The sequence below is a fragment of the Saccopteryx leptura genome, chromosome X (genome assembly GCF_036850995.1).
Source record: "Saccopteryx leptura isolate mSacLep1 chromosome X, mSacLep1_pri_phased_curated, whole genome shotgun sequence".
Classification (NCBI taxonomy): Eukaryota; Metazoa; Chordata; class Mammalia; order Chiroptera; family Emballonuridae; genus Saccopteryx; species Saccopteryx leptura.
In genome coordinates, this window is record NC_089516.1 from 29,220,627 (window position 1) to 29,238,250 (window position 17,624).

Sequence of the window (17,624 nt, forward strand, 5' to 3'; positions counted from 1 at the left end):
CGCTGCCAGTTTTCCCAGTATATAATTTTATAATTTTTTAGCTGGCTTATGGAGAAAGGTTAAGACAGACAAGCATATTAAGGCTTAAGGGACAGGCTTCCAACTCCATCCCCTGCAGCCCTGCCTATTGCTCAGTTCAACTCTGTGAGTTCAAACCAGGTTCAGTGGCGCTGCTTTTAGAATGTAAGATCTGCTTATAAATAGTACAGCTAGCTAGAAGAACCTTAGTTAAGATGAGAAAGGTATAAATAAGATCTTAATATTTTTCATGGTGTTTGACATATTGTTGACAGGCCATCACTGTACTTAATACACTGTTGGAGAATGATAAAATACTGTAATTACTGGACCATTTATCAGATAGATTTAACATGAAGCTTCAAAATTTTATCCCTGAAGTGATTTGAGATGACAGGCAGAAGAGTCTCTTAATCTTCACTATTGATGGCAAAAGAATTAGAGATGTGTAATTAAAGTATTAATTATTCACCAGCTAATGATCAGAAATGAATGATAATACTTTCCACACCTTATTTGATGAATTATATGAATTATATGTGGCCTCCATACCATTCAGTATCAGATTATGGTTTGTAAAAATATAATTTGCATTTTATTGATTATCCTCTGCTGTAAACCTAAAATACTCTTACTTGACTTCTTCTTTCCTAAGTTAGATTTTTTTGTTGGTTTAACTTCTCTAGCATGTAGTAGCCTCATTTGTAGAATCCAGTACTATGGAGAATGATCAAATAGTAGGAAGGCAGTAATGGCTGGTTGGATGTGGAGAAAAGTAGATGCTGTGTGTTACATGTGTGTGTGTGTGTGTTTTTGTGTACATGGCAGATTCAAGACTAAAATTATCTTGATATAATACTGTAATGCAGAACTGAAACAAGTAAGGCAATATAACAACAGTATATCAGTTAGGCAAGGACAGATTTGTCACATAAGTTAGACAGGCATAATATAACCTAAGACTGTTTTGTGTCTGGTAAAAATAATAAGGCACTTTCACAACACTTGCATAATACAGAGTGCAGGTAGTAGAGGGTAATAGTAGTCTCTGTGGGTTTAATAACTTTTGCAGTATTGTTTTAAGTTATCAGACATTGTTAAAGGAGGAAAACAGGAAACAAAACTTCATGTTAAACTTTTTTTAGGTTTGTGAAATATTTGGAGACTTTGCAGTAGAAAGAATTCTTGACCCTTTTGAATGTTGAAAATCTGAAGAAAAGAAACCTTTGAGAAGATATACTATGTTTAAATTTTGAAGGAATATAATGGGGATTAGATTTTAGATTCAGTTCCGTGTTGCTCTGAAAAGAATGTCTCGAGCTACAGCTCTCCAGATAGAAAATGGGTTTGTTCTGAGTCATGAGTGTCACCCTGGTAGTGTCTCCCTACTAGTGTCATCTGAGGCTAGATACCATTTATCAGGGGTACTATAGAAGAAGGTATGTGCCTGACCAGGCAGTGACACTGAATAAAGTATTCACCTGGGATGCTGAGGTCCTACGTTCGAAACCCTATCAGTGGTTGGCAAACTCATTAGTCAACAGAGCCAAATATCAGCAGTACAACGATTGAAGTTTCTTTTGAGAGCCAAATTTTTTAAACTTAAATTATATATGTAGGTACATTCCTTATGGAGGTAGCGCCTGCACGTGGTATTGTGTGGAAGAGCCACACTCAAGGGGCCAAAGAGCCGCATGTGGCTCGCGAGCCACAGTTTGCCGACCAGGGCCCTAGGTCACCAGCTTGAGTGTGGGATTGCCAGCTTGACTGTGGGATCATGACCCCATGGTCACAATCTTGAGCCCGAGGGTTGTTGGCTTGAAATCTAAGGTCACTGGCTTAAGCAAGGGGTCACTGGCTTGGCTAGAACCGCCCAGTCAAAGCATGTACGAGAAAGCAATCGATGAACAACTGAGATGCCCCAACTATGAGTTGATGTTTCTCATCTCTATCTGCCCCTGTCTATCTGTCTGTCTGTCCCTATCTCTAAAAGAAGAAGAAGAAGAAGAAGAACAAGAAGAAGGTGTGTGAATTAACTGTTAGGCTGCTGCAACTCTAAAATTTCTTGAATTTGGTTATGAACCTGAATAATGACAAGCTGTGTTCTAGAGCACACTTCACAGTGAAATTTACTATTTCTATTAGAAGTTTAAAAGTAAATACTCTTAAATCATTAAAGTAGATATAGTAGGAGGTTAAGAAAAACAAAGTAGATGGAGAGAAAAATGATGACTAATTCATGTCTTGACTCTTAGAGGCATCCAGGACACTTAGAAAAATACTTTATTGTTCTTACTGATCTGAAAGTTTTATGTTATTGAAATTCAATATTTTTATTTTTAGGTTTTTACTTCCAGTTACTGCAACAGTAGAGAATTGTATTCTTTCTTATTATCCATTTATGGCAGTTAATTACACGGAAAAAATTGTTATAAGGAATGGTAAGTTGCATATGACCTAATTATAACTGTATGTATTCTTGTTATCTAAGGCTGACATCTAGAAGTAAAGTAACCTTAACAATGAACAGATACTGCTTTACTGGGCAGTGATGCAGTGGATAGAGCATTGGCATGGGATGCTGAGGACCCAGGTTCAAAACCTGTAGTTCACCAGCTTGAGCAAGGCTCATTTGGCTTGAGTGTGGGCTCATTCGGCTTGAGTGCAGGGTCACTGACTTGAGTGCAGGGATCATAGATATGATCCCATGGTCACTGGCTTGAGCCCAAAGGTCACTGGCTTGAAGCCCAAGTTCGCTGGCCTGAACCCAAGGTCTCTGGCTTGAGGAAGGGGTCATTCACTCTGCTGGAGCCCCCTGGTCAAGGCACATAGGAGAAAGCAATCAGTGAACAACTGAGGTGCCACAACTATGAATTGATGCTTCTCATCTCTCTGCGTTCCTCTCTGTTCTTGTTTGTCCCTCTCTCTCTAAAAAATAAATAAATAAATAATTAACATTTATTAAGCTTCCTGGGAGCATGTTTAGTATAGAGAGTAGAATAATGCAGTGTCTCTTAATTCCAAAAGTTGAGAAATCTGGGGAGGGCACATAAACAAATTAATACAAACAGGATGGAATTAAGAGCTCTGCATATGAGTGAATTGAAGTATTGGGAATGCCGGGGGTGGTGCAGTGAGGTTAACGCAGATATTGGGGGTCTGGGATGACTTTATAGAAGGGATGACATTTGTGTAGAATGTGACGAATAATGATCTTGAGCAGGATGATTGAGACAAGGGATAACATTAAAAATGGGAGAATACGGTGGGCAATGTAGTGGAAGGGCAGAGCCACACTACTATGCCCTTTATTCTCTTACAATGGGAAATGTCAGTGCTCTTTTGAGTATCAGTGATTTAGAAAGGGAGCAATTGTTGGGATGCAAGAGAAAGCGAATGGTCAGTAGACTCTGGGAGTTGCTGCAGGGGAACTGGTGAGAAAAGGTAAGAACAATCAGGAGAAGCTGCTGAGCAGGGAGAGATGTGCAATATAAGGCACAGAAGAGGATGATGGTGGTTAGAGTAAATCTCACGGGAGGAGAATGGGTGGAGAAAGGGAAAAATTCCCTGTATATATAGATTGTCAAGGCCTTAAGTTTCAGTCACAAGCTGGAGATCTTTTCTGTATTTTTAACATATTTTGTCATATTCTCCACCTGCTTTTTCAAATGTTTTCCACTCCTGTGGAACTGTTCAAGCCTGTTCTGCATCAGTTGTAGGGGATGACCTTTCTCTGACTTTATAGAAGAAATCGATACCATCACGCATGAATACCCTGAACTTCCACATACCATGTATGCATTGGAACCCATTATCTCTTATCACAAAGCTGGGAGGCAAGACTGTTCTTACTTAAGCTGTTGCTTGATCTGAACCCTTCTATCTAGGGACCTTTGCTTGATCAACTTACTGTTGCTCTTCAACTTCAGCCTCCCTTTTAGTTACTTCGGGAGGGGGGTGTGCAGGGTGACAACTGGGAGGGAAGGAGACAATATTTTCTCAGTGGACTGGCTCATTCCTAAAAAGAAAAGAGGGTGAATTCAGGCGGTGCATGGTTGATTAAGTCTTTCCAAACTTAACAGTCAGATGAAGCACTCAGTTTCTCAGGGAGAGGGAGAGAACTAGCAAAGGAAAGTAGGCTTTTACTCTCTCAGCTTCCTTTAACAGGAAGGAAGTGTCAGGGGTGAGGAAGCAAGTGTTCTCCATTGTACTGCTGCACCTTCACTCCTCAGCAGCACTTTATACTGTTGACTGTTTTCTCTCTCTGGCTAATCCTGATTTTTTTTTTAAAGTATTTTTCTAATATACTGGACAGGGTGGGCTGGAGATTTCAGATAAGACACCATAGAAGGAGCAATGGATGAAGAATCGTAGAACCTGGGTAGAAATTCTATTTTGTATGTTAACCTCACCAATTTGCCATGTGATTTTATCTTTAAGTCTCAGATCTTCAAACATCTGTTATTGAACAAAATGCTCATGGTGAGGGTGTAGCAGGGTATTAACAGTATGTACTTATCTATTTCAGAAAGCTTTTCTGAGGATTCATAGACTGTAAATACCTGGAAAGTAGTACTGCTATTATCATCATCATTTCATTACTATTGCTATTGTAACTCTTATTATTTTCATTGCTTTATTACTCTTTCATATTTCTCACAATATTCTCCCCCAAAATAATGGGGAATTACTATACAAGATATTGCTATCTCTTTAAAAGAAAGAAAATGAATCCTCCTTTGGAGGATGAATGAGTACGAAGTATATGGGTTGAAAAGAAGGCATAATTATTACTATAGAAAGACATCATGCTTCCTAAAGTACCTGTATAAATATTCATAGTAATAATTTATAATATATATTTAGTACTTTCCAGGCATACAGTGCTCTGCTAAGTGCCTATGTTTATTTCACTTACTCCTTTCAACAGTTCTGAGTTAGATACTCTTGTTAATCTCACTTTACAAATTAAGGTTGAGCAACTTGCTCTAGGGAATACTAACCAAATTTGTGAGACCTCAGAGCCTACACTTAATAGTTATTGTGCTTTGGAGTATGTTATATACAGTAAAGGTGAAATCTTAAAATATATTAAGTATATCTAAAAGTAAAACAGTATGATTTGCTTGTTATAGCTAAAATGCTAAATAAAAACTATTATATTAATCACTAACTTAATTTGAAGGATTCAGATGTGGGTTTGTACCCAACTAGGCACTTTTTATAAGTAAGTTGGTAAGTTGAAAAGATAACTTCCTAATGCACATGCAGTGATTCATTCTGTCCTTGAATTCCCCAAGGCTCACTTTTATGAAGCTTTGGTGGTGTAGTATTCTGGAGTTATACACATCTACTAGATACGGTTCTCTGGCAAATTATGATGGCTTAATACTGAAAGAGTAGAAGAAACTTAGTATATACTAGCATATTTATATGTGTTATTGCTCATAAAGTAATTCTCACAAAAGATTCATGAGCTCAGAACCCTTGGCTTCATTTTATGGAAAAAAAAAACATTTATTACAGAGAACTTGGATAATATACCCATAGTTCAACAGCTCAAGAGTTGTAGTGCCAAGCTTTCAAATTAGATCTTTGTAAGTGTAGAAGCCATGCTCTTCTGACAGAATTACATTATGAATATATGTATATCTACATACACACATACATGCACACATGTGGATGAATGGATGGACAGTGATAGATAAATACGTACATGCGTAATACATACATATGAATGTATATACATACATCATAATAGATAACCTGCCCTAAGTCACATCTACGGCTCTCTCTTTGTCAGCACTGCATTTAGTTGGGTTCAGATAACTATAGTGACAAACTCTAGTGTATATACAGCAACTCTAAGTGAACTAGACATTGAAAGCTGTGCAAAATGTTGTCAGCTACTCACCAAACAGTGATGTCATTTCAGAAAAATTACCAGGAAGAAATGTCTTTTGTTTGTGATACATTTTTTTTATATTTGTTTTTCAGCACCATATATAATAATTTCAAAACTTTTAGTTAAAAGATTTAAAATGTTTTACATATTTCAGTTTATGCTAAATTTGAACATTGTTTATTCTCCAGAAATTTTGATATACCACAATTGCCATATCAAAGTTCATTTGATTCAGACACCCTTTATGTTATTTTTTTTCTTATTTGACATTTTATGTATAATGAATATTTATGCTTTTTCCTTTTATTTTGTACTCTGTGTATATATTCATATTTATGATATATATGTATATGTGTGTATTTATAAATATAGATATCTATATATACAGATATAGCTATATACACACATATATTATATGTATTTTATATATGAAATTATGAAATTCAGGTTTAGTAATTTGAAATTAAATTCAATAGTAAATTTATAAATGCTTGCTTTACTTACTATGATGCAATGTATCATTTGCAGAAACGGATCCCGAACCTGTGAAGAGTAGATACAGTCCTTCACTTCCCTATAAAAGAGTTGGATTATCCTCTTCTGCTCCGCCTAAATTTAATGAGGCTAGTCTTGCGAAGAGATTCTTTATTGGTATGTGGCAAATATATAGTGTACCACTCAAACCCAGTCTATAAACATGATCTGTTTCATATTATTTAATTAAAAGCTTTTTTTTTTTCAGATAATAAGAAATACCAGAAGAAAATTTTGAGTTTGCCATTAGTTTTAAATGGGTCATCTGCTTTATGAGCTCTCTCTCTCCAGTGATCTATCTAATGCAGAGATTTCTAAAGTTTTTGGTTCACAGTATGCTTAGTATTTCAGTAATTTTCACCTAGAGCAAAAGATGTACTAAGCAGTTCCATTTAAAAATGGTTTGGTCCACAAACCTAAGAGTGGTGATTCATGTGATAGCCAAGAGTTGTTGTAGTGATATTTAACTCAAATGTTAAATATCCTTCTGAAGCCTTGTGAATTTGCTGTGACATCCCAGCTACCCTCTGTCCACAGTTTGGGAACTATCAAGCTAGGGGTTTGTCTTCTAGTTACCAAGTGGGATTTAACATTGCCTATCCTAGAAAAAAATGAACACAGAAAAATATGTGAATTTAACAATATTATTTACAGTTAACTATTCAAATATTCCTTTGTCTTGATATGGGTAGTATTGAAAATTTTTCATTTTTGGGAATGGACCAAACCAAATGAAATATTATGAGGTTTTTAAATGAGTTGTGCCCTTACAAGGCAGATACTTTTTATTTTTTAAATTTTATTTATTCATTTTTAGGGAAGAGAGACAGATAGAGAGGGAGAGAGAGGAGAGAGAGACAGAGAGAGAGAGAAGGGGGGAGGAGCTGGAAGCATCAACTCCCATATGTGCCTTGACCAGGCAAGCCCAGGGTTTCGAACCGGCGACCTCAGCATTTCCAGGTCGACGCTTTATCCACTGCGACAGATACTTTTTAAATATGATAAAATCATTTTATATTCTTGAAATTTTTTTAAGAATTAATTCGCCTGATCAGGCAGTGATGCAGTGGACAGAGTGTCAACCTGGGACACTGAGGGCCCAGGTACAAAACCCTGAAGTTGCCGGTTTAAGCACAGGCTCATCCAGCTTGAGCACAGGCTCACTAGCTTGAGCGTGAGGTCACTGGCTTGAGCGTGGGATCACAGACCTGACTCCATAATCATTGGCTTGAGCCCAAGGTTGCTGGCTCAGCAGGAGCCCCTCTCTCCACCTTCGGTCAAGGAACATATGAAAAAGCAATCAATGAACAACATAAGTTCTGCAACTATGAGTTGATGCTTCTCATTTCTCTCCCTTCCTGTCTGTCTGTCCCTGTCTCTCTCTGTCTCTTGCTTAAAAAAAAGAATTCAAAATGTTTTCTTTTACTGAAGTGTTTCTCTTGGATAGAGAATCACTTTGAATATGAAGCCAATATTTTGTTTCTGTAAGTTTTTCAGCTAAGATTTAATTATAACAATTTAAGCTAAAGAACTGTTAAAATATTTTACATGTGGAATTGAAAATGAAAAGTTCCACTTTGAGGAGTGTTTTTATATAGCATTATGGCAAGAAGAAAATTAAACATTTTAAATTTAAATTTTTCTATTTTTAAAATATTTTTATCGGGTATTTGAAAATCTATGTACTGGTACTTTTTTATTTTAAGATAAGAGTAAATTGGATCAGAATTTCTTTGATTGCATAGAATAATTTGTAGAATGAGCTCTATTCGTCTGCCTACAAATTGCAATAGCTAATGGAATATTTTGCTCTATGATCAAATAACCCTTTTTACAAAGGAATGTGTGAATTTTAGGAATAGAAGAAACACCTGAAAATTTGGACTTGGACAAAAATGAAACATCAGAGAAAGAAGAAAATAAATCGATGGAAAATGAGAAAAAGAACCAATTACTTTCTGAACAAGAAAAAATGACAGAGAACTTCTATCAGAAGGTTGTAAGAGCGACTGAAATTTGGTTCACCCTCTTTGGCTGGCCTGAAGGCCCACATTACCTTTTTATTCCAGAGAGTATAAGAAGGTGAGAGCTGCGGGTTTCTCTAAATTCCTTGCTTTGAATCATATAATCAAATATCATCTGTGAACCACAGTTTCCTCATTTGTCAAACACAAAGGGTAAACTATGTGTAGGAAAAGCCTTTTTAAACTTGCAAAAAAGGGAAACCCTACATTTCTCTAGAAATCAAATAGCAGCCCTAGATCTATAGTCAGGTACACAGGGGTATTACTGAACAGAAAGTATCAATTTCTTTGACACTCTCTCTTCTTTAACAATACATTTACCTCACTCTTTCGTGTGTTTCTATTACTCAACATGTCTAAAATAGTTAAACTGCATTGGTTACATCAATCACTTGATTTCGTTTGTTAATCTGAACAGGAATTTAGGTACCTCCGTTGTTGTTATGTTGCTGGTGTAGTTGTTCTCAGAGCTCTTAAACCTCCTTTCTCAGCACTGATGTAACTTGCTGGCACCGATAGGGTGAATACTCATCTCTTAGCTGGAAAGGCTATATTAGAATTTTTTCATCTATATTTAGGAGTGAGCTAGGTTACATTAAGTCCATAGTTTTCCTATAAATTAATTGTTTTCAGTTTTTTAGAAAATTAATAAGACAACATCAGCTTCATTTTAGAATAGAATAAATTTGCTAATATTTTATCTTTGTCTATGGTGAGAGAAATTGAATGCAGCAAATATCCTGAAAATTTACCAGCTTGATCACAAAGTCATCTGACTCCAAGTAATTTTTGAGAAGTTATTCTATTATAACTTCAGGTTTTTTTGCTTTGGTGTTTGTTCCACTGAAAATTTTACCTATTTTGAGTAAATTTCATGATTTGTTTTTTTGTGAAGCCAAGGAAGTATATTTTACTGGAATATCACTTTTATGAAAATTGATGTCAAATTCATATGAGTACTGTCATTTTATGATAAGCATGATTATAAACAATGCTTTATATTCTTCATGCTACCAATGTTATTTATTTATTTATTTATTTATTTATTTATTTATTAAACTTATTGGAGTGACATTGGTTACTAAAATTATATAGGTTTCTTGTGCACAGTTCTATTAATACATTATCTGTCTATTGCATTGTACGGCCACCACCCATGTTAAATCTATGACCGTATATTTGACCCCTTTTACCCTCCGCTACTCCCATCCCTATTTCCTCTGATAAACACCATACTGTAGTCTGTGTCTATTCATTTTTGTTAGTTTTTTCTGTTTGTTTGTTCATTTGTTGCTTTCACATTAATATGCCAGACGTGAGTGAAATCATATGACTCTTGACCTTTTCTGACTCATTTCACTTACCATGATAGTATTAAGATCCATCCATGTTGCCACAAATGGCAGGATTCCATCTTTCTTGTGGATTAATAGTACTCTATTGTCTATATGTACACATCTTTATTCAGTCTATTGAAGAACACTTTGGTTGTTTCCATAGGTACTAGAATTACAGACCTTAGTCTTAGAGAGAACTTTAATAATTTGACCCCAAAGGCAAGGGAAGTAAAAACAAAAATAAATGAATGGCACTATATCAAACAAAAAACTACTACACAGCAAAAGATTTCATTTGAATGGAAATCATTTACTGGGCATTTAAAATTCCTTAATTCTTGTGGCTACTATGACTATTAGTATTGTTTGTGTTTATAGTCCCTTCATTTATAATTTTTACTTTTTCTTAAATATAGGTATTATTTTTGTGTCTCATATAAAAGATAAGTTTTTGGATTAATTTATCCATTTGTTTTCTAAATTATCTGATGCTGATTTTTTTCTTTAGAATTTATTCTTTCTTTTAAACTTGGATTCTGTGCTTAATTGTTTTCAGTTCTGTACATTTATCTCTTTATTCCACATTGGATAGTTCCCAGAAGTTTTGTTATTAAGCATTTTTATTTTGGTTGTTTTTTATAGAGTCTGCAATTTTAATTTTTTATATTTTTACCATAATAATGACTGCTGTTTTGTTGGAGAATATGTAACGCATTCATGCATTATTATTATTTTTTCATTTACATCAATTGTTGGCCATTATTAATGTTAAGGTTTTTCAATGTTTTCTTAATATAAATAATGCTGAGATTGAACATACCTGTTTATAAATGGTAGCAGACATTTCTGGATGTTAAATAGGGAGGTTCTCAGAGGGTAGGATCACTGCATTAAATAATATGAGGTTTAGCCTGACCAGGTGGTGGCACAGTGGATAGAGTGTCAGACTGGGAAGCAGAGAGAGAATCCAGGTTTGAAACCCTGATGTCACCAGCTTGAGCGTGGGCTCATCTGGTTTGAGCAAGGCTCACCAGCTTGAGCCCAAGGTCGCTGGCTTGAGCAAGGGGTCACTGGCTCTGCTGTAGCCCTCCAGTCAAGGCACATGTGAGAAGGCAATCGGTGAACAACTAAGGTGCCACAACGAAAAATTGATGCTTCTTATCTCTCTCTCTCTTCCTGTATCTCTGTTCCTATCTGTCCCTCTGTCTCTTTCTCTCTGTGTCTCTATCACATACACAAAAATAATATGAGCTTTATAAAATTTCATACTTTTGGATGGTTTTTTAGGAAGCATTTTACTTTATATTTCCACTAGTTAAGTTACATTGTCATTCTGGTTGTTTCCTGACAGAGTTGAGTACTTGCTATTGTGATAAATGAGAAACAGCCTAAAGGCATTTCTAGAGCAGTATGAGGGCCTCTCAAGCCATGGGTAGGAAGCTGCCCACAGCCAACAACTTTGAATAAAGATACTTTGTTCAAGTAGGACCTGTTATTCAGTGCCAATAGTTTATTAGGAATCTTTGGACTCTTAGGCTGTTTCCAAGGTTTTGTATTGTTGCCAATAGTTGAACCCCCTCCTCCATGTTTCCTGCATTACTCCATCATCTGGAGTCATGCAGTGATTTTGATAAGACTGATGTCATATTTTGTGAGCACTGTGTTCATGCTCTCAGAATTATTTTATGTTTTTTATTTCTCTACTAATCTCCCAATCTGTGATTTATTGAAATAAATTCTCATCATGGGAATGTCCAGTAGGCCCTTTCACTTAGAAAACTCATCTTTTAACTCTTCTTTTCTACTATTTATCTATTTTCTATTAATTTCCTTTTAGAATATTTTCTATTAATTTCCTTTTAGAATGATGGTGGACCTATATGACTGATCCTTTATATCACTCAATTATGTCTTCTGTTTTTCATCTTTTTCTATTTTTCTTTCTTATACTTGTAGATCTTCTTCACTTTCTCTTTCAGTCTTATATAGAAAAATTAAAGTGGTATTTAGTTTTGTTTTCTAAGAACTCTGTTATTCTTTATTTTTTTCTTTCCTTTTCTCTTTCATCCCCCTCTTCCTTCTTTCCTTTCTCCTGTATTTTCATTTTATAATACCCTATTTTTGTGTTCTGGATGGATGCCTTCCCAGATATCTCTTCCAAAGATAGTACTTCTTTTATTATCTTTTATTTATTTTTATTTATTTTTTTTACAGAGACAGAGAGAGAGAGTCAGAGAGAGGGCTAGACAGGGACAGACAGACAGGAACAGAGAGATGAGAAGCATCAATCATTAGTTTTTCATTGCATGTTGCAACACCTTAGCTGTTCATTGATTGCTTTCTCATATATGCCTTGACCCTGGGCCCTCAGTAAACCAAGTAACCTTTTGCTAGAGCCAGTGACCTTGGGTCCAAGCTGGTGAGCTTTTGCTCAAACCAGATGAGCCCGCGCTCAAGCTGGCGACCTCGGGGTCTCGAACCTGGGTCCTCGGCATCCCAGTCCAACGCTCTATCCACTGAGCCACCGCCTGGTCAGGCAGTACTTCTTTTATTAATCATCTTGATTACCATGTTAGAGGTCACTTCCTCCCCTGTATAAGCCAACTTTAAGCTTGCCACCTTTCTTATGTTTCTTTAGGAAAATGACTTCCTTGTCCTCTGTATTCTACTTCTATGCTGTCCATCATTTTAATTCATTCTTCAATACAATTCCATCCATTGTCTGTCTTATAGCTGTTCTTCAAAGTTTCTGGTATAATAATGATCCTTGTCCCAATTTCAGTGTTGTTATAGGTTTATTCCCTTTCTCCAATCTTTCTGACATTTCAGGTATATTTTGAGAGGAAGAAAAAATAAGTAAATGTGCTTGGTTTATTATTCTGTACAGGAAGTTGCCTTTCCTTCTCATAGTTTTCTGCAGTTTTACTCTTCCATTTATCTTTTTATAGTTCCAACTTAACGACTCACCATTTCTCTTATTGATTTCATTATTGCTGCCAAATAATTCATGCCCTCCTGAACTTTCTTTATAATATCTCTTATTTCTTGAAAAATAATTTTATTATATTTTATTAATAATGACTAATATATATTCGACTTTTCCTATGTATGTACTATATGTGCTTTGTGGGTAATAATTAATTTATTGCTTATAACTACCTTGTAAGTTAGGTACTATCATTATTCCCATTTTACTGATGAGAACCTGAGGCATAACGAAGTTAAGAAACTTTCCTAAGGTCACTCGGCTGACGTATAGCAGAGCCAGGATTTGAACATTCCATCCTAGAAGCTCTCATTTTGTATAAGTATATGGAATCATACCAAAAATCAAATTAATCAGAGTAATGTTCTACCATATATAATGAGAGCATGAAAAAATAAGGAAAACACTTTCTATGCCTCCATTTCTTCATTTGTAAAAAGGAGAGAATGATAATACCTATCCTATAGGGTTGCTGTGATAGTTAGAAGAGGTAATGCCTTTAAATTATATTAGAACAGAACTTAGGGCCTAGTAAGCACTCAATAAATGTTAGCTATTCTTATTAAATTTAATTAAGATTATGTTAATAGTGTTATGTATTTCTGATTTCATTAATCATGTTTACCAACTCTTCTATTTGGCAGTGGAAGGTAACTTTAAAACCCATTGTTTCTAAGCACTTACCTAAATGCTATTTCATTAATAATACTTCTTTCTTGAAGGATTTTCTTCCAGCTTGATGTAGGAAATTTTGAAATTTAAACAAATATATATAGCATGCTTTTCTTATTTATTTATTTATTTTTACAGAGACAGAGAGAGAGTCAGAGGGATAGATAGGGTCAGACAGAAAGGAATGGAGAGAATGAGAAGCATCAGTCATCAGTTTTTCATTGAAACACCTTAGTTATTCACTGATTGCTTTCTCATATGTGCCTTGACTGCGGGCCTTCAGCAGACTGAGTAACCTCTTGCTTGAGCCAGCTACCTTGGGTCCAAGCTGATGAGCTTTTTGCTCAACCCAGATGAGCCCGTGCTCAAGCTGGCGACCTCAGGGTCTCGAACCTGGGTTCTTCTGCATCCCAGTCCAATGCTTTATCTACTGTGCCACCGCCTGGTCAGGCAGCATGCTTTTCTTTCTGCAATTTCGAGCTGCTGGCAAGCTTATTGATAAATTTAATAATATAAACAAAGTGTCACCACCATTTCTGGGTACCCTGCCTATTCACACTGCCAGTGATTTCTAACAAAGTTACAAAAAATAAAATAAAATAAAAAAACACCAAAAAACAAAACATATCTTTAGTTCAAAACAAAGTGTTAAAAGGAAAGTGGTTATAATTACTCACTATACTCCTCCCTTTTGTGTCCCCTTCTACCTTCCAAGGAGGCAACCTGAATTCTAACATCAAAGTTTAGTTTTGTTGGTACTTGACATTTATATAAGAATAATCATGCCTGACCAGGCAGTGGCACAGTGGATAGAACATAAATCTGGGATTTTGAGGTCCCAGGTTCAAAACCCTGAGGTCGCCAGCTTGAACATGGACTCATCCAGCTTGAGCATGGGGTCGCTGGCTTGAGCACATAGGTTGCTGTCTTGAAGCCCAAGGTCACTGGCTTGAGCCCACGGTCACTGGCTTGAGCAAGGGGTCACTGGCCAGCTGAAGTCCCCCAGTCAAGGCACATAATGAGAAAGTAATCAATGAAGTCCTCCAGTCAAGACACATAATAAGAAAGTAATCAATGAACAATTAAAGTGCCCCAAGTACAACTTGATGCTTCTCATCTCTCTCTCTTCCTGTATGTCTGTCCCTGCCTGTACCTCTCTCTCTCCCCTCTCTTGCTAAATAATAATAATAATAATAATCATGCAGTTTTCATTTTTGAATGTGTCTGGATTTTTTTTTTTTTGCTCAATATTATGTTTATGTGATTCATATATGTATTTATATTTAGGAGTTTATATATTTTTCATGCTATATACTATCCCATGGTTAGCAAACTTTGGCTCGTGAGCCACATGTGGCTCTTTGGCCCCTTGAGTGTGTCTCTTCCACAAAATACCATGTGTGGGCGCTACCTCGGTAAGGAATGTACCTACCTATATAGTTTAAGTTTAAAAAATTTGGCTCTCAAAAAAAACAAACAAACAAACTTGGCTCTCAAAAGAAATTTCAATCGTTGTACTGTTGATATTTGGCTCAGTTTACTAATGAGTTTGCAGACCACTGCACATTGTATAAATATTCTACAATTTATTCATTCTCCTGTCAATAGACATTTCACTGGTTCTCAGATTTTTCTATTCTAATCAATGCTATTATAATTTTTTTAGTATGTGCCTTTTGATAAACATATTTCTGAAAGGCATATATGTAATAGTAAAATTGGTGGATCATAAGAAAGAAATATAATCACCTTTAAGAGGCATTTTTATATAGTTCTCCAGGGTGGTTGTACTTCCACAAGTAGTACATGAAATTTCCATTTGTTCTACATGTAAGAAATATTAAATATGGCCATTATTTTAAATATTATCTCTTTCTAGTAAGTCTGATTTGAGTTGACATTTTACTCTTATTAGTATTAGGAAAATTTACATGTTCTTGATCATTTGGAAATGCTGTATTATAATGGTTTCCCCATTAAAAAATGGATTCTCTCTTTTTTTAGTTTGAGGAATTCTATGAATATTGTATGTGAGGTTGATATTAGTTTTATGCATTATAAACATATTCCCCATAATGTTAATATAGTCTCATTTTTGACTATTTACTTTAGTGGTTATTGGTTTTGTCTGCTCTTTAAATATCTTTCACTCCTTGACACATGAAAATTAACTTCTTTTGGTATTCCTAGCAGCTTTGTTGTTTTGTGTTGGTTTTTTTTTTTTTTTTTTTTTGTATTTTTCCGAAGCTGGAAATGGGGAGAGACAGACTCCTGCATGCACTGGACTGGGATCCACGCGGCACGCCCACCAGGGGGCGACGCTCTGCCCACTAGGGGGCGATGCTCTGCCCCTCCGGGGCATCGCTCTGCCGTGACCAGAGCCACTCTAGCGCCTGGGGCAGAGGCCAAGGAGCCATCCCCAGCACCTGGGCCATCTTTGCTCCAATGGAGCCTTGGCTGCTGGAGGGGAAGAGAGAGACAGAGAGGAAGGAGAGGGTGAGGGGTGGAAAAGCAGATGGGCACTTCTCCTGTGTGCCCTGGCCGGGAATCGAACCTGGGACCCCTTGCACGCCAGGCCGACGCTCTACCACTGAGCCAACCGGCCAGGGCCTGTTGTTTTGTGTTTTATGTTTGATTTGGTCCTCTTGCAATTTACTTTTGTGTATATTGAGAGATAAATGTTAAGGTGTATTTTATTTTTCCTTATTTCTTCAAATATGGATAAACAATTGACTGAATACCATTGATGGAAAAGTTTACGCTTTCTATATTCTTTCCACTCTACGGTGTCTCCTTTTTCATAAGTCAAGTATTCATATACGCAGTTGTGAATCTGAGTAGTACATTCCTTCAATCAATTTGCATACTTTTGCCTCAATAATAAATTGTTGTAGGCTTTGTGACTTTATAGTTCTTGATATCTAGTAGTGCAAGTACACAAAAGTTTGTTGTTCTCCAGTTTTTTCTTAGTGATTTACAACATTTGCATTTTATGTAAATATTAGAATCTCTTATAAATATTGACTAAAAATGGCACCTTGCTGTTGTTTTGATTGCAGTTGAATTTTTTCTATGATAAATTTAGAAAAAAAATGGTATCTTTGCACTATGTCCTTGATCAAAAAAAGAACTTGTACATTCCTTTACTTTGTTCATTTGAAGTTTATCTTTTTGGTGCTCTATAGGTTTCAATTAAGATCTTGCACATGTTTTGGCAGATTTATTTCTGTGTATTTAATATGTTTTGAAGTTATGATTAATGGAATTTTTTTGTTTTTTGTTTTTATATGCTATAATAGATTATCATGTGCTGATATTTACCTAACTGCCATGTTAAGGCAACTTACTAATTCTGATTTATCAGTAAAATTACTTTCATATTTCTAAAAAGACATCATCTATAACTAATCACTTTTTTTTCTATTTTCTGCCATGTTACATTGGCTAGGTTCTTCAGTTAAATATTGGATAGTAGACAACCACGTCTTCATCTCAACAATAGGCAGAAAACCTTTCAATATTTTTCATTAAGTATGAGGCTCATTGTATGCTTTTTATAGAAACCCTTTACCAATTAAATTTATTTTTATTTTTAGTAATCATGAATTTTCATAATGAGAAGCTTTAATTTTTAAATTATAATTTTCTTCATTTGGCTTTTCTGAATTACATATTTTTATAAGTAATATATTCTTTTCTTTTTTTTTTTTTTTTTTTTTTTATATATAATTTTATTTTTTTAATGGGGTGACATCAATAAATCAGGATACATATATTCAAAGATAACAAGTCCAGGTTATCTTGTCGTTCAATTATGTTGCATACCCACCACCCAAAGTCAGATTGTCCTCTGTCACCTTCTATCTTGTTTTCTTTGTGCCCCTCCCCACCCCCTATCCCTCTCCCATTCCCCCCTCCCCCCCCGTAACCACCACACTCTTATAAATGTCTCTTAGTTTCACTATTATGTCCCACCTACGTATGGAATAATACAGTTCCTGTTTTTTTCTGATTTACTTATTTCGCTTCGTATCATGTTATCAAGATCCCACCATTTTGCTGTAAATGTTCCGATGTCATCATTTCTTATGGCTGAGTAGTATTCCATAGTGTATATGTGCCACATCTTCTTTATCCAGTCATCTATT

At 35.7% G+C, this 17,624-nt stretch overlaps 1 protein-coding gene across 1 annotated transcript in view; it reads left to right on the top strand.

The window, feature by feature from the left end:
- CFAP47 (cilia and flagella associated protein 47) overlaps positions 1-17,624 on the top strand; it is a 390,193-nt gene that overhangs the window by 138,229 nt on the left and 234,340 nt on the right. Inside the window, exons 24-25 of the mRNA XM_066357757.1 lie at positions 2,362-2,459; positions 8,314-8,539. Of these exons, the coding sequence (XP_066213854.1) occupies positions 2,362-2,459; positions 8,314-8,539 (324 nt within the window). The remainder of the gene's footprint in view (positions 1-2,361; positions 2,460-8,313; positions 8,540-17,624) is intronic.